An 18,037-nucleotide genomic window follows, 5' to 3' on the forward strand; every position below is an offset into this window, starting at 1 on the left:
GGGGGACCTCCTGGGCGCGAAGCTCATGGATGTGATCCCACGGTGAGGACTCTGCAGCTTCCTCAAGGCTCGATGTCAGGCCTTCTACGAAGCTCCTGATGGTAGGGGACGTTGGACGAAGCCCTGACTACGGTGTTCCTCACGAACCAGGGCGATCCAGTGGCCCGCCGAAGACACACGCTCTGGACAGCGAGCGCCGCTTGATCTGGGCTTGGAGTTTGCAAGCTCGAGTAAATTTTTTTTCTAAAAGAGCAAGCAGCGCGAAGCGCTGCGCAGCGGGCAAGCATCGCGTGATCTAACCCATTCTGAAAAAGTGTGCGGGGACACACTGGAAAAGACCCATTTTAAACTTAAAATACACTGACTTGGATCACATTAGAGGTATAAATCAAGCAATCGCAATCAGGTTCGCTAGACGTAGCAGATTTACACATGTTAACAGACAACTCTGTAATTATGTAATTTCAATATAAAACAAGTCGAGAGTTGCCTGTTTTAGCCAACATAATAACAGAATTCCAATGTTTACACAACTAAAAGCGGTAAAATAAGCGAAAATTAGAAGTTATGTTTAATCAGAGTTCAACGGTTCTTGGTTAATTAGAAGTCATGTGTATAAAACATGAACGAAACTATGGTTTTCGATCGAATTGCAAATTGACGTATTTATTGTAAACTCAATGTTTGTTTGAAAAATAAAAAATAAAAATAAAAAATAAACAGAAAATTATACAATTTTACAGTGAAATCGGACTATGTTTAAAAAAAAAAAAAAAAAGGAATTGAAAAATTCCTGGAATAAAAAATATTTATGACAAGCACAAAGTCATAAATTGGGTATTTTATATAGAAAATATAGTCGAGAACGACTTGAAACAACCAGGTTTACATCGGTTTTACAACTATAAGCGGTAAAATAAGCGAAAACGAACGAGTTATTGGTGGCCTTTAGAAAGGCCGTTTGTCGTAGCCACCGGCAGCGGGGCAGGCAGCGCACGCTTGTGTGTCACTTAGGCTCGTTCTCCGCGGATGCGGCGCGCCAGCTGGATGTCCTTGGGCATGATGGTGACTCGCTTGGCGTGGATGGCGCACAAGTTGGTGTCTTCGAAGAGTCCGACCAGGTAAGCCTCGCTGGCCTCCTGCAGTGCCATGACGGCGGAGCTCTGGAAACGCAGGTCGGTCTTAAAGTCCTGGGCGATCTCGCGGACGAGACGCTGGAACGGCAACTTGCGGATCAGCAGTTCGGTGCTCTTCTGGTAACGCCTGATCTCACGCAGGGCGACGGTGCCGGGCCTGTAACGGTGAGGCTTCTTCACGCCTCCTGTGGCCGGCGCGCTCTTACGGGCTGCCTTGGTGGCCAACTGCTTCCTGGGCGCCTTGCCTCCGGTGGACTTACGAGCGGTCTGCTTGGTACGTGCCATATCGTCAGCTAGTCTAGCCGAAATGAGATATGTTTAAAAATTCAGGCAGGCAGGCAGGCAGGCAGGCGGGTAGGCGGGGATTGTTGTATCCCCTCTCTGGCAGTATCTGTGTTTACAAACACAATGACTGCTGGTCAGCTGAAACATCTATTCTCCTGGATGTTCAGGAGCTTTAGTGTTATTAGTCAGGATATACAAGAGTATATATTCTACTTAAAGCTAATCTTAAAACTAAAACTTGAAACTTAAAACTATTTTACTATGCTATTTTTCTTTACAATCTGGTCATTAATTATTTATTATTTACAGTCAGGTCAGTTCATTTGTTGTGTTGATAGTCAGGATATACAAGAGTATATATATACAACTTAAAGCTAATCTTAAAACTATTTACTATGCTATTTTTATTTACAATCTGGTCATTTTTTTTTTAATTATTGTTTACAGTCAGGTCAGTTTATTTGTTGTTTTAATAGTCAGGATATACACGAGTATATATACACTTAAAGCTAATCTTAAAACTATTTTACTATGCTAGTTTTATTTACAAACTGGTCATTTTTTGATTATTATTTACAGTCGGGTCAGTTCATTTGGTATTTATTGTTTACAATCTGTTATGGTAAGCTCAGTGTTTTCTACAATTTTTGTTTATACATACAGGTCTGTGGTTTACATTGTTAAAGGTAAGTATTTACATGATTATGTTGTTGTTGCTACGGAGGATCCTGTAGTAGCATTCTTGGTTTTGGGATTTTCCTGGCCCGCGGCCCTTCTCTGGTCGACCATTCCCTGATGTGTGGCCACTGAGATTCTGCAGCTGCTGCGTACAGGCGGACTGCTGCGTTCCTGACACACTCCTCCACAGTAGGAAGCCCTGTGGACCGCATGATGACAGAGTTCCTGACGAACCACGGTGAGTCCGTCAGGAGCCGGACCGTCTTGTGCTGAAAAGCTTCCAGCTTCTTCCTTGTTGTTTTAGACGTCCCGGCGTACCATGCGGGCCCGGCGTATGTCAGGACCGGTCGAATGATGGCCCTGTACAGCAGCAGCTTGGTGGTGAGTGGGAGGGCGGCGGTTGGTCGCAGTAGTGGGAGAAGGCTTCTGCGTGCGGCCTTGGCTTTCTGCAGTCGGTCTTCTGCAGCTGGAGTGGTGGTCGGTGTCCTGCTTAGGGTCATCCCCAGGTATCTCAGCCTCTTTGTCCACGCGATACGTTGGCCTTCCAGAAGTAGAGTGTTCTGTGCGACATGGCCCCACCTCTTCCTGGTGAAGCAGATTGCCGCACATTTGTCTGTGTTGGCCTTCATCCTCCATTTTCGCATCCAGGGCGCTAGGAGATCCAGTTGGCTCTGGATGCGTCTGCAGGAGGCTTGGACTATCTTCGATTTGGTATAGAAGAGCGCGTCGTCTGCGTAGAGAGCGACTGAGACCCCTGGGGTGACGGGGATATCGTTGGTGTACCACAGGTACAGGATTGGTCCTAGGACTGAGCCCTGTGGCACACCAGCGGTGATCTGCCTGCTGCTGGACGTTGACGGGCCGACCGCTACTGCGAAGTGCCGGTCTTGGAGATAGGATTGTAGAAGTTGTCTCAGTTTCCTGGGGAGAGGACTCTGAGCCAGCTTGTAATTCAGACCTGCGTGCCAAACCCTGTCGAATGCCTTGCTGATGTCTATTGAGACAGCAGTGGTCACTCGACCGAGGTTGGCACTGTCTGCTATGTCCGTAGCGACTCTTGTGAGCTGGAGGGTTGTTGAGTGGCCTCGGCGGAATCCATACTGCTCCTCCCTCAGAGCTAGGAAGAAGTCTTCCGGAAACCGCACCAGCACGAGTCGCTCTAGTAGTTTGGAGAGGGCTGGGAGTAGTGATATTGGTCGATAGCTACCTGGGAGCGTTAAGTTCTTATGGGCTTTTGGGAGCATGATTATTTTCGCCTGCTTCCACTGGGGTGGGAAGTGGCGAAATCGCAAGCAGCTGTTGAAGAGGACAGTGAGCCACGTGATGACCCATGGTGGTAGTTTTTTCAAAGCAGGTGGGCCCAAGTCATCTGGTCCTGGTGCCTTCCTCGGTTTCAGCTTGGCCAGGGCCCGAGAGACTTCCTGCTCTGTAATGGGTTCCACTTCCTCTTCATCGCTGTCCTCTTCTTCTTCACGGGCTTCTGCTTCCAGGTAGGCATCGACCATATCGGTGTGCCCGGGGTCACTGATGTTTGGGTGGGGGGAGAATTGCAACTCCATGCAGTCGGCAAAGGCTTCGGCCTTATCTTGTGTGGAGTAGACTAGTCCTTGCGTTCCTAGGATGGGCTGCTCGAGCTTTTTTGCCGTTTTCAGAGCTTTGGCTAGCCGCCATGCAGACCCATCCTCCGGACTTATTGTCTCAAGATAAGTTTTCCACCTTTGTGCGCTATGGTCCTGCAGGAGTTGCTTAACTTTTTCTGTCTGTCTGTTGAAGGCGGCTTTGTCCCCAGGAAAACGCGTTCTCTGCCAGGTCTTCCTCAGCCGTCTCCGCAGTTGGACTTCTTCTTGCAGGTGTTGAGGAAGTCGGCGGCGGTGGTCAGCCACGGGTGAGGTTGGCTTGAGGCAGTTGGTCATGGCGTCCTGTAGGCAGGATTGAAGTTCTCCTACTTGTCTGTTGAGGTCGGCCTTGGAGTCTGGGACGACTACTGGACGTGGGCGGTCTGCCAGGAAAGTGTGATATCTGGCCCAGTTGACCTGTGACCTCTTACCTGGGGGATACCGGTAAGTTCCAGGTCGGTTTAGGTATATCATGACTGGCAAGTGGTCCGAGCTCAGGTCCGTGACGACACCTACCGTCACTGCTGCTGGTATGCCGCAGTGCATGGCGAAGTCCAGGATGTCCGGCCGATGGTTCTCCACCCTGGGGTAGCGGGTCGGCTCTTCTGGCACGCTCATCATCACGTGTGGCATTCCTCTGAGCTGCTGCCGTAGTCGTATCCCTGCAGTGTTGGTGGCCGTGCAGCCCCACGCCGTGTTTTTTGCGTTAAAATCGCCGGCTATGAGAGCAGTACCGTTGGGCCTTAGTAGTCTGTTTAAATCAGCCTGTTCAATTGGAGCATCGTTTTTACAGTATACTGAGGATAGTGTGATTTCAGGCCCTCCGAAGGATACTGCAACGGTAGTAACTTCCGTTGTTGCCTCTGCGCAGTTTACAGCTCGGTGCGGAACACGGCGGTGCACTAGTACGGCCGTGCCACCCGAGGGGCGGCGTCGCTGCTGCTGTGGGCGGTCCGTCCTGTAAACCGCGTAGTTCGGAGCGGTGAAGTTATATCTCGGGGAAAGGTGTGTTTCCTGGAGGAGGGCAACATCGATGTCGTACTCGGTGAGGAACTGGATGAGTTCGGCACGCTTGTGTCTGATCCCATCGCAGTTCCAGGATACTAGTCGCGGGCATCTAGCCATGACGGGAGCCAAGGAGAGAGGCCAGCGACTGTAGAGTACGTGTTACCGTTGTCAGTTGCTCGAGGATGACTCTGAGTAGTGCCGACATTTCCTCCTGGTCGATGTGGTGGTGGCCTTGAAAATGGCCGTTGTGTCGCTCCTCGGTTGTAGTCCGGGGCCGGTGTGGTCTAGCTGCTGGCGGGGCGTTGGTGTCCGCTGGGCGGGTGGGCTGCGCTGGCTTGCGCGGCTCCTCTTCATTCCTCGGCTCTTGTGCGGTCCGCTGGGGATAAGCCGGGGTCTTGACGGCTTCTGCCCATGTCCTCGGCCCGGTTGTCCGGTTGGCGGGATTCCTCGGTGGACGCCGTCTCCTCCTACTCTCCTTCTCGGCCTCGGAGTCTTCATCCTCGCCGTGGTCGCTGGTCCGCTGCTCGCCGTCAAGTGATGGCATCAGGGGCGCGTGGTCGCTAAGCTGGGCGTTAGCGGTGGGGGGGGTGGCTGGCGCTGGTTGGTCGCCGCTCTCGTCCAATGGCGGGGGGGCTGAGCACGTGGCGGCTGACCACGTGGCGGCTGAGCTCGTAGCGGCAGGGCGCGTGGCGGCTGGGCGAGCGGCGCGCTGTGACTGGGCTGCGCGGCCGGCCCGTGGGAGCGCGCCGCGCTCGGCTTGGGACAAAGGCTGTCCTTTCACCGGCTGCCGGCGTGCGGCGATGCCCGGGACTGGCCCCTTCTTTTCGGCCAAGTATTTTGGGCAGCCCCGGTAGTTAGCGTTATGTTGCCCGCCACAGTTGCAGCACAGGCCACGCTCTCCCTGGGGCTTTCCACATTCTTTGGCCTGGTGAGGCCCACCACACCTTACACATTTTGCTGGCCTACCACAATTGCCAGAGCCATGGCCAAACTGTTGGCAGTTGTGGCACTGAATTGGGCCAGCCGGTTTTTTATAGGGTCTAATTTTAACACTGACATAAAATAATTTGTCTATGTTGTAAATTTCACTTATTTTGTTAGTTTCTCCGTCGGTAACAGAGTCCGGGAGTAGTGACACTACCCAGAGTCTGGTTTCTCCACGGCTTGTCTTTAATTTGAATATTTCACCTACTGCAAAGTTTAGGTCGGTAAGCTCGTCATATATTTCTATATCTTTTACGTCTAGCGGCAAGCCCGCTATAATTATTTTAGTAGGCCTAGTGCCTGGCAATGAGCGCGTAAAAAATGCAATATTTTTATCGGTTAAATATTTTTGCACTAGTCTAAAATTGTCCACAGTACTAGTCTTGACTACGTACTCACTGTTTCTGCAGATAGCGTGGAAATCTCCGCCAGTAATTTTGTGCATCTCGGCGGCGTGGCCGTGCCATCCTTGAAAGCTGTCGATGTACAGCGGTGGGATGCGGGGAGTATTTACAGTCTGCGTGTCCATGTTGGTAGAGGATTGGGCCGAGGCAGAGCTGTTTGGGCGGGATTCCGGCTGGACAGGGCAATCTTGGCGTCGTCTCTTGTTGGCACGTGGTCGGTCGGGGGTCGGGGGCTGAGGCGAGTCCGTAGCAGTGTCCTCCATTGTTATACAATGGGTCGCACAAGAACAGCACTATACACAATATCACTTGTCTTTATAAATAAACTATTTTAAAATATAAATGAATAGAAAGATAGTTAAGTCTTTATGCTAATCTTAGGTCCACGGGAGTGTCCTCCATTGTTACGACAAGGCCGGCACAAACATAGAACAATGACATTGAGTTATTTATGAAAATTGAAATAAATAAAATTAATAAACACTACAAATAACACTTGTCCACGTGATACTTAGTCAATTACAATTACATTTAACACTAAAAAAAAAAACACTATATACATTTACTATTAACAAGCACATTATGAAACAACGGACAACAGCGTACCCACGCTAACTAAACAAGATGGCGATATTGCCAGTGAAGCGACTGTCGTGACTTCCCCTGGCAACGCGATCGATACACCATGATTTTAAAAATTTCAAGTCCAATTTATTATATACGGGCCGGCACGGGCTCAGAACGACTGTGATTGGTCGCCGCGCTACCGGCCAATCACAGAGCAGCCAGAGTTGACAAAACTACCGACAACGGGCGATTTTATCATCTGTTTGACTAACGCCACTGCAACAGCAACATGACCGGTCGAGGCAAAGGTGGTAAGGGGCTGGGAAAGGGAGGCGCCAAGCGTCACAGGAAGGTGCTCCGTGACAACATCCAGGGCATCACCAAGCCCGCAATCCGTCGTCTGGCTCGCCGCGGCGGTGTCAAGCGTATCTCGGGCCTCATCTACGAGGAGACCCGCGGAGTGCTCAAGGTGTTTCTGGAGAACGTGATCCGTGACGCCGTCACATACACCGAGCACGCCAAGAGGAAGACGGTCACCGCCATGGACGTCGTGTACGCGCTCAAACGCCAGGGCCGCACACTGTACGGTTTCGGAGGTTAAGCTGAGCTGCCGCCTGTTCCGCGCGCAACATCGCCCCACAAAAGGCCTTTTTAAAGGCCACCATAAACTCTATCGTTTTTACGTTTCTCTTCGGCTTAGACAACGGATACCGCTGTTTTTTCTCGATTTTATTCTAAGTATTACAAGTGACAATAATAACAATTTCATTAATACATATAATATATAAAAATTTTTATTTCTTTATTATTATTATTTTTTTTTTTTTTTTTTTTTTTCTCAACATTTAAACTTATCATACTAGGTTTTCAATTTGTTTTTTCTCTCACTCTTCTGTTCCTAATAAAAAGTTTCTTAAATTTTCGTTTTTATTAAAAACCTTTTGTTTATTTCACTTTTTAAGGCCAGATCATTTTACCGTATGTAATTTAACCAAGTAAAAATCACTCGTATCTGACGACTGTCGTCGACAATTCCATTATCAATATACAACTTACAAGATTATTCATTGTTGTAAGTTCATGTTCATAAAATCTCTATTAAATTTCATTATGACTAGTCACTTAAGACCCTAGCTTGCCTATTCAAAGCTCAGATCACGCGACGCTTGCCCGCTGCGCAGCGCTTCGCGCTGCTTGCTCTTTTAGAAAAAAAATTTACTCGAGCTTGCAAACTCCAAGCCCAGATCAAGCGGCGCGCGTTTATCACTAAAAAAAAAAAAATAAATAAAGTACTTTATTTCTTCTTCAAGTTTCATTTAGGCTGTGTGTATTTTTATCTCTATTAAATTTGTATTATTTATGTATTTTAAATAATATCTCTATTAAAAATTCCATTATGACAAGTCACTTCCAACACCCTAGCTTGCCTATTCGATTAAATTCACTATTACCCCAAGTTTCTTTCAAACACAACGATCGATTTCCTATTTATCCGTAAAATAATACCTTAATTTATGTGTATATTTCTCGTCAGTAAAAGTAAATTTTCAACGATAAATCCTATCGTTTTGTGTATTCTGTATTCCTATTGGTCGATTCTTGGCGATTTCCCTTTTGCGCATGTGCGTGGAGATAGAATATATACGGTGAACTGTTAACACACGCTTATATAGGTAGGAGGTGGCCAAACTCGTGATTGGTCGGTTAAAAGTGACCAACCAGAGTTTGAGGATTTCCCGCGTTTCAATTGACAATGAATTAACCGTTTTAATCGGACGATCCTTGTTCGAAATGACACTTATTTACTTAATTCACGTCGAGTATTGATAATGAGTTGAAGAATTATTTGAAAATACAGACTAATACCGATATATTCAGTACACATTCCGGCCAATTATTTTAATAATTTTGGAACGTAGTGATTAACCTGATGAAATCGTTTAGAGTAAATAAAATAAACGTGTTGACAATCGTACTACAGACGAAATCGAGTATATTCATAACCGAGTATGTGTTCTAAATCCGATCTATACATTATGTTTATAGTTTCGTAATATCATAATACGTGTTAATCAATGTTTGGCGATTTACGGCTAGTAGGCTACTGTTATTGTTATTTTCGCCTCTATGGATATCGCCCGGTATTAGCAATTTATAGAAAAGAGCTTCATTTTTGAATAGTTACTCCGATTACTCTGTACTGCCTTTGTAATTTTCTATTCAAATAGAGACAATTATTTTAACATTATCAAGTGACGTAACTGCCAAATGTACAAGTATCGTATCTCAAACCAATCCACATTGTTTTATTCAGTGTAAACACTTTTAATAATAATTTTATTTTAACCCTTTTTTTATAATACTATTTAGATTCAATATGAAACAGGGTTGGAAAAGTATGTTCATTCAGTACATACAAATATTTCCGTATTGTTTGAAATTTAAAGTAATTGAAACGAAATTGCAACGTGAATAATTTAAATCGTAATAAGAATAAACGTATAGAGGAGAAAAACACACTGTTTTCCCGAATTAATGTAGTGGTTTTAAATAATAATTACAATAAACGATGTTCAATAGGATTCACGCCCAGCGTATATACATCGTACCGAGCACTGGTTGAAACTGAATACAATTATAACTTTCGCACTGTACATAGATGTTACGCTTCAACAGTATTTAACAACGAATATCTTCAATATTGGACGCGTTTTTTTTTTTTCTCACTTATTTACCGAAATACTAGAAATACTTATATATATCAACAAATTCTACAATTTTTATGAAATTGGCTGAGTTAATTAGCTATTATTATTAGTCTACTATATTCTTATTGTTTAGTTCAACGGTCGAGCATATACCTTCGGTCGTGATGCCATCAAGTAAAACTGAAGTTTATTTACCTAAATCATCACTAGTATTTGTTTTTTTTTTTTTTTTTTTTTTTTTTTTTTTTTTTTTTTTTTTTTACGACGAATATTGTTTAGTTATATCACTTGTATATCGATGTAAGTAAATAGATTAGTGCACTTATCAATTCTCTGACGGCATTCAATCAAGCTCGATCGTTACAGTCGTTGATAATATTTTAATCTTGATAATGAAAATAATATTTAATTTCACTCCTATCTAGAAAAAAAAAAAATTCTTTATAGACAATAATCGTAACTCACGCGTTTATCATTACGGCATGTTGTGATATCTTGCACAGCTAAGCGTTATAAAAACTAGGCGTATCGCAACACTCACTGCGTGTAAATTGGACATAAATTTTTTTTTTTTTTACTTAAACACTATATTCCCACTCGGATTTATAGATTAAAACAATCCTTTAGTACGTATTAGCCGTACAGACTTGACGGGCCCATTTCTCTGACCGGTATGTAGAGTACACACCGTCACGGTACTTGTGTCAACAGGGCCTCACTTTATCGCGTTTCACCGTCGTGTCGGTTAGATCCTGTGCTCCGCTCATCATTGTAGCCCTCCGGACACGTTCAGTGTACAATATAAACGAGTGAAATCCGATATTAGACCGCGTTTATAGTTTTTATAGACAGTTTTTTGGCTGTGTAACGCGTACAGACGGGGTTCGACCTCCACTAAATACTGTCTGGTGACGTTAAAATTCGTTTTAAAACGGCGTTCTACTCGCTTATCGTTGGTAAGACGTCTCGGCCATCGGAAAAACGGATTTTTACGTTTAACCAGGACCTTACGTACTGTTTACGAGAGGTTTTAGTGTCGAGAAACGACTAAAATCCGGCAGACTGGCGTGGCGATGGGACGGCCCGGCTCGGCGACCTCTGTACGGTACGTACTCAGGCCGCGAGCCGAGTCGCGGCTGGCGGCGGAGCCATCTGATATTCCCGACATACAGAATGGCAGACTCCGCTACAACGGCACCGGCACCAGCCGCTCCCACACCGAAGAAGGCGAAGGCCGCGGCCGCCAGCAAGAAGCCCCGCGTCAAGCCGGCTCACCCACCGACGTCGGACATGGTGAACGCGGCCATCAAGAGCCTGAAAGAGCGCGGCGGTTCGTCGCTGCAGGCCATCAAAAAGTACATCGCGGCCAACTACAAGGTTGACGCCGAGAAGCTGGCCCCTTTCATCAGGAAGTACCTCAAGTCGGCCGTAGCGTCCGGCGCTCTCACCCAGCCGAAAGGCAAGGGCGCCACCGGCTCGTTCAAACTGTCGGTGAAATCCTCCGGAGAAGGAGCCAAGTCCGCCGGCAGCGAGACGGTCAAGAAGGCCGCCAAGAAAGCACCGGCCAAGCCGAAAGCCGGCGATAAGAAGCCGAAGGCGGCCAAAAAACCAGCCGCAGCCAAGAAACCGGCCGCCGCCGCCGCGACCAAGAAGGCCGCCAAGCCCAAGACTCCCAGCAAGGCAAAGAAGGTCGCCAAACCGCCGACCAAAAAGCCCAAGTCGCCCAAACCGAAGAAAGTGGCCGTGAAGAAAGCCAAAACGCCCAAGAAGACCGCCGCCAAGAAGAAGTAAACCGGCCGGCCAGTCGCTCTCCTCCCTCGACTGTGGGAAATCCAAACGGCCTTTCTAAAGGCCACCCAAAATGTCATTCGTTTTAACGTGTTTTATTAGCGACCCCTGTTTTTGATATTATTATAACAAATACATTACGAAACAGCTTGTTTTGTTTTGTTTTTTTTTTTTTTTTTTTTTTTTTTTTTAAGTATTATAAAAGTGATATTGTTTGCCGTCTTGTATTTGACGAAATTTATTTAATGTTTGACTCATAATTACAAATACTCACATGCACATATTATAATCAATATTAACGGGTTTTTTATAACTAATTACGATTGGTTTTTGTATTTATAAATGAACACTATATGTTATACGATTTTACGTTAATGTTATGTTTAGAAAGATATTTATGTACATTCAATATTACCTAAGTCTCTTCTATTGATAAACCTTTCATAAGATATAAATCCCAACGTTAATAAATAACCTACCGTTCGTTTATATATATATATATATATATATATATATATATATATATATATATACACACACACACACACACTAATTTCTTAGTTCTTTTCATTGGGTCATATACATATATTTATGTTAAATCATAATACCATATTGTAGTTTGATGTCAATATTTTATTTTGAGCCGGTTAATTTTTGAGTTTTAACTTCTTGTCCAATGCATTTCACATGATGGTAATAAAGAAACGATATGAAATTGTAGTGCTTGAATAGTTGTTAATATGAATAGAACTGTGAAAATGGAAAAGAAACTAGATAATATAGTAAAATAAAAATGTTGGTAGATGCTGAGTTACAAAAATGAATCTACTGTTTATTGATAAATTGATCACGTTAAGAAATGAGATTAACAACAATAAACAGTATCTGGATGATTACTTATTTAATGTCTTATATAATAGAAATATACTGTTTGTATTATAGATAAACAGAGTGTTTGGCAGCAGATGACGTGTACTACGAATTGAATAAATGTTGTGGCCTTTTAGATCGTGGTTAAACAAATACACATATATAATTTTAAAGTCGTATGTTGTTGTTTAAAGTCGGTGCAAACGGGGAATGAAAATTATAAATATCGTTTATTTATGTGGAATGGTTTAGTTACAATGTAATTAGTGTCACTAATATGTCCCCGCATTCACAAAGATCGTAATTAAATATCAGTGATAAACGCGTGCCGCTTGATCTGGGCTTGGAGTTTGCAAGCTCGAGTAAATTTTTTTTCTAAAAGAGCAAGCAGCGCGAAGCGCTGCGCAGCGGGCAAGCATCGCGTGATCTGACAAATTCTGTAAATATTGTTAAATTCAGAATAGTAGGCTATATTGTTTTAAAACGTGTTTCATTACTAATTTGTGTGTGTTTTTTCGTACGGAAATTAATAAACTCGTAAACTTAAATGTACACTGACTTGGATCACATTAGAGGTATAAATCAAGCAATCGCAATCAGGTTCGCTAGACGGAGCAGATTTACACATGTTAACAGACAACTCTGTAATTATGTAATTTCAATATAAAACAAGTCGAGAGTTGCCTGTTTTAGCCAACATAATAACAGAATTCCAATGTTTACACAACTAAAAGCGGTAAAATAAGCGAAAATTAGAAGTTATGTTTAATCAGAGTTCAACGCGGTTCTTGGTTAATTAGAAGTCATGTGTATAAAACATGAACGAAACTATGGTTTTCGATCGAATTGCAAATTGACGTATTTATTGTAAACTCAATGTTGGTTTGAAAAATAAAAATAAAATAAAATAAATAAATAAACAGAAAATTATACAATTTTACAGTGAAATCGGACTATGTTTAAAAAAAAAAAGGAATTGAAAAATTCCTGGAATAAAAAATATTTATGACAAGCACAAAGTCATAAATTGGGTATTTTATATAGAAAATATAGTCGAGAGCGACTTGAAACAACCAGGTTTACATCGGTTTTACAACTATAAGCGGTAAAATAAGCGAAAACGAACGAGTTATTGGTGGCCTTTAGAAAGGCCGTTTGTCGTAGCCACCGGCAGCGGGGCAGGCAGCGCACGCTTGTGTGTCACTTAGGCTCGTTCTCCGCGGATGCGGCGCGCCAGCTGGATGTCCTTGGGCATGATGGTGACTCGCTTGGCGTGGATGGCGCACAAGTTGGTGTCTTCGAAGAGTCCGACCAGGTAAGCCTCGCTGGCCTCCTGCAGTGCCATGACGGCGGAGCTCTGGAAACGCAGGTCGGTCTTAAAGTCCTGGGCGATCTCGCGGACGAGACGCTGGAACGGCAACTTGCGGATCAGCAGTTCGGTGCTCTTCTGGTAACGCCTGATCTCACGCAGGGCGACGGTGCCGGGCCTGTAACGGTGAGGCTTCTTCACGCCTCCTGTGGCCGGCGCGCTCTTACGGGCTGCCTTGGTGGCCAACTGCTTCCTGGGCGCCTTGCCTCCGGTGGACTTACGAGCGGTCTGCTTGGTACGTGCCATAGCGTCAGCTTGTCTCGCTAAATGAGATATGTTTTTTCCCCTGGCTGGCTGGCTGATTGTGACTGTGGGGGGGTGGATCCCCCACTTCTTTTAAGGCGTCTGCCGATTAGGCACTTGCCTTATGTAAGTTGCGGGTCAGTGCCCTAGTAGCTAGTGCTACGAGTCAGTATAGTGAGTAGTAAGTGAAGTGAAGTAGTGTTTAGTCGTCCATTGGAGGACGTAGACGGGGGACCTCCTGGGCCTGTAGTAGTTGAATGTGCTCCCAGGGCGAGGACTCTGCAGCTTCTTCAAAGGACGAAGTCAGGCCATCCACAAAGGTCCTGATCGTAGGGATGTTAGACGATGCTCTGACCACGGTGTTCCTGATGAACCATGGCGACTCGGTGGCTCTCCGAAGACAGCTGCTCTGGACCGCGAGCAGCTGTTTTCTGGCAGTCTTGCAGGTTAGATGATACCACGCAGGAGCCGCGTAGGTAATCACTGGTCGCACCAGGGCCGTGTAGAGCAGGACCTTTGTCTTGATGGGAAGCTTCTTGGAGTAGAGCAGGGGGCCGATGCTGGCGAAGCCCTTCCTCGCTAGGGTGCACACTCTGGTGACGTGGGGAGTCAGCGTGAGTCGTCTGTCCAGGAGTACCCCCAGGTACTTTACAGTTGTCCTCCAAGGGATGTTGTCCCCGTTGAGGGACAGATGTCGGCCGTCCGCTTGCCTCGGACTTCTCGTGAAGTTGATGGCCTCACACTTGTCAGCGTTGACTTTTATTCTCCATCTCTTCAGCCAGGGCTCCAGTAGACTCAGCTGCCGCTGCATGTACACACCAGCCATCCTCAGGTTGATGGAGGTGGCCGTGAGGAGGGCGTCATCGGCGTAGAGCGACAACTGGATTCTCGGAGCTACTGGAAAGTCGTTTGTGTACCACAGGTACAGGATCGGGCCGAGCACTGATCCCTGTGGCACACCGGAGGAGACCGGTCGAGAAGTAGACTTGGAGTTGGCAACGCTGACGGAGAAAGTCCGATGCTGGAGGTAGCTGCGGATCAGCCTGTACAGTCTGCCGGGCAGCGGGGAGTCAGTAAGTTTGTAGAGTAGCCCCTCGTGCCACACTCTGTCGAAGGCCTTGCTGACATCTATCAGGACCGATGTGGAGTGGTGCTTCTTCTCCGCCGTGCTGGTGAGGAGGTTGAGCACTCTGCGGAGTTGAAGAGTGGTGGAATGTCCTCTCCTAAATCCAAATTGTTCGGTCCTGATAGAGCTGAAGAAGTCCTCAGGAAATCTCGCCAGTATGATCCGCTCAAGAATCTTGGAGAGCACAGGCAGCAGTGAAATTGGCCTGTGGTTCTCTGGTAGGAGCGGATCCTTGCCAGGCTTGGGAATCATGATCACCTTTGCATCCTTCCAGGTGGTCGGGAAGTGCGCCAGTCGAAGGCAGGAGTTCAGGATGCAGGTGATCGTGACGACCACCCAAGCCGGCAGTTTCTGGAGTGCAGGAGTTCCCAAGGAGTCCGGGCCAGGAGCCTTCTTCGGGCGGAGGCGGCGAAGATGCTCTCGTACCTCGAGTGTTGTCACGGGGGGCAGTGGGTCGTCTTCGTCTGGTGTATAGTCGTCCAGGAAGTTGTCAACCATCTCGCAGGTGTCCAGGTCGTAGACGTCTGGGTGCGGGGAGAACTGCTCTTCCATGGTGTCGGCGAAGGCCTCGGCTTTGTCGCCGGGGGAGTAGACAATGCCTCTTTGACCTTGGAGTGGTCTTATTGTCTTCTTCTCCCCCCGGAGAGCCTTGGAGACCTTCCAGATGCCGCCGACACCACCGTCAGCTTGGAGCTCCACGAAGTCGTCCCACGCGGCCGCTCGGTGTTCCGCCAGGAGACGAGAGCATCTCCTGGCCTGGCCGTTGAAATCTCGCTTGGCGTGGGGACATCGTGTTCGCTGGTACTCCCGACGCAGCCTACGACGAAGTCTTATCTCCTCTCTCAGGTGCTCGGGGAGTGGTGGGTGGAGTTCCTTCCGTGAGAGAGGGGACGAGGAGATGGTCGCTGCTTCCTGGAGAGTAGTTGTCAGTGCTATCACTTGTTGGTCTAGCTGGTCTGGTGATTCGGCAGGGGTTGGTGGTGGCCGGGGGTCTGTCGGCGAGGTAGTTGCCGTACTTGTGCCAGTTGACTTTGGTGGGAAGCGCCGGGGGGTAGGCCGGCGCTCCGTCGTCTGGCAGGTCAAATATCACTGGCACGTGGTCCGACGAGAGGTCGGACACGGCAAATACCTCGAAGTCCATGTGAAGTGATCCAGCTAGACCAACGTCAAGGATGTCAGGTTCGTGTTGAGTGTCGTGGTGGTAGTGGGTAGGATCCTCAGGAGCTAGTAGTTGTATGTGTTGGCGCCCCTCCAGGAACCGTTTGAGGCCACTTCCGACGGAGTTGGTGACTCGGCATCCCCAGTCCTGGTGCTTGGCGTTCATGTCTCCTGCCACAAGTGTAGGAACGCCAGGTCGCAGCAGGGTGTCCAGGTGTTGTGGCTGCAGATTCTTCTGAGGTGGGTTGTAGATCGAGGCTATCTCGAGTTCGGCTCCGTAGAAGGGAATGGCTACTCGAGTAACCTCGATCCCCGGCGTGGGAACAGCGGGCAGCAGGCGGTGAGGCAGTCGGCGATGTACCAGGACTGCCGTGCCTCCGCTGGGTCGAATGTTCTGCTGCAGCCTGTCCGTGCGGTACACCTGGAAGTTGGGGATACCGAAGCGGTCTGCTTGTCTGAAGTGGGTCTCCTGGATCAGGGCGACGTCCACATCCATGTCGGTTAGAAGCTGGCTGAGCTCCAGCTTCTTGCCCGCTAGCCCGTTGGCGTTCCAGCTGACGATCCGGAGCTTACCCATGGATGGAGGTACTCAGGAGCTCCATGAGTCGGCCCATCATATGGACCATGGTCGTCAGCTGGGTGAGGATCTCGGAGATTCCTGCCTTTAGTTCCTGATGCAGGTGGGCGGCGGGCTGTGTGGCCGTGGGTGTGTCCCGGGTGGGTTGTGGGGCAGGGGCGGAGGTGGCAGTGGTGGCCTGAGCAGTGGTGGCCTGAGCAGTGGTGGCATGAACAGTGGTGGCCTGAGCAGGCTTCGGCACTTCCAGGCGAAGTCTAGGAGTCGGCCTGGGTCTGCGCTCGGGGGCTGTGGTCGGCTCCTTGGGCCTCTCAGGTTGTCGGGCAGCTGGTGGTGGGGGGGGCTTCGAATCCTTGGCCCTCGCCGGTGAGCGGCCTCCACGGTTCTTGGGGTTCCGTGGAAGTCGGTGGCGGCGGCGATTGACGGTCTCGAAGCCGTCATCCTCGTCCTGGCTGTCAGTGGAGGAGTCAGGGCTGGCGGCGTCAGCGACTGGAGGTGGTGGGGGAGGGCATCCTCGTGCCTTTGGCGGCTGCGTCTTCGCCGGGGCAGGTGTTGGCTTCCCAGCCTTGGCTGCGGCTGCGTAGGAGTTCTGGCGCTCTGCTTTGAATTTGGCACATCCCCTGTAGTTAGCAGAGTGTGCCTCGCCGCAGTTGCAGCACTTCAAAAATTTTTATTTCTTTATTATTTTTTTTTTTTTTTTTTTTTTCTCAACATTTAAACTTATCATACTAGGTTTTCAATTGTTTTTTTCTCTCACTCTTCTGTTCCTAATAAAAAAGTTTCTTAAATTTTCGTTTTTATTAAAAACCTTTTGTTTATTTCACTTTTTAAGGCCAGATCATTTTACCGTATGTAATTTAACCAAGTAAAAATCACTCGTATCTGACGACTGTCGTCGACAATTCCATTATCAATATACAACTTACAAGATTATTCATTGTTTGTAAGTTCATGTTCATAAAATCTCTATTAAATTTCATTATGACTAGTCACTTAAGACCCTAGCTTGCCTATTCAAAGCTCAGATCACGCGACGCTTGCCCGCTGCGCAGCGCTTCGCGCTGCTTGCTCTTTTAGAAAAAAAATTTACTCGAGCTTGCAAACTCCAAGCCCAGATCAAGCGGCGCGCGTTTATCACTAAAAAAAAAGAAAAAAATAAAGTACTTTATTTCTTCTTCAAGTTTCATTTAGGCTGTGTGTATTTTTATCTCTATTAAATTTGTATTATTTATGTATTTTAAATAATATCTCTGTTAAAAATTCCATTATGACAAGTCACTTCCAACACCCTAGCTTGCCTATTCGATTAAATTCACTACCCCAAGTTTCTTTCAAACACAACGATCGATTTCCTATTTATCCGTAAAATAATACCTTAATTTATGTGTATATTTCTCGTCAGTAAAAGTAAATTTTCAACGATAAATCCTATCGTTTTGTGTATTCTGTATTCCTATTGGTCGATTCTTGTCGATTTCCCTTTTGCGCATGTGCGTGGAGATAGAATATATACGGTGAACTGT

The 18,037-nt window shown here is 46.9% G+C and overlaps 2 protein-coding genes across 2 annotated transcripts; both read left to right on the forward strand.

Moving 5' to 3' along the window:
- Nucleotides 1–6,916: 6,916 nt before the first annotated feature.
- Nucleotides 6,917–7,465, forward strand: LOC124371972 (histone H4). The gene has a single exon (XM_046830340.1). It carries the CDS (start codon nucleotides 6,968–6,970, stop codon nucleotides 7,277–7,279), a length of 312 nt encoding a protein of 103 aa, XP_046686296.1. The 5' UTR covers nucleotides 6,917–6,967; the 3' UTR covers nucleotides 7,280–7,465.
- Nucleotides 7,466–10,516: 3,051 nt separating this feature from the next.
- Nucleotides 10,517–11,243, forward strand: LOC124371971 (histone H1-like). Its single transcript, XM_046830339.1, has one exon. The coding sequence runs from the start codon at nucleotides 10,560–10,562 to the stop codon at nucleotides 11,175–11,177; it is 618 nt and encodes a 205-aa protein (XP_046686295.1). The 5' UTR covers nucleotides 10,517–10,559; the 3' UTR covers nucleotides 11,178–11,243.
- The last annotated feature ends 6,794 nt before the right edge of the window (nucleotides 11,244–18,037 follow it).

Source organism: Homalodisca vitripennis, unplaced genomic scaffold (assembly GCF_021130785.1).
Source record: "Homalodisca vitripennis isolate AUS2020 unplaced genomic scaffold, UT_GWSS_2.1 ScUCBcl_2358;HRSCAF=7034, whole genome shotgun sequence".
Classification (NCBI taxonomy): Eukaryota; Metazoa; Arthropoda; class Insecta; order Hemiptera; family Cicadellidae; genus Homalodisca; species Homalodisca vitripennis.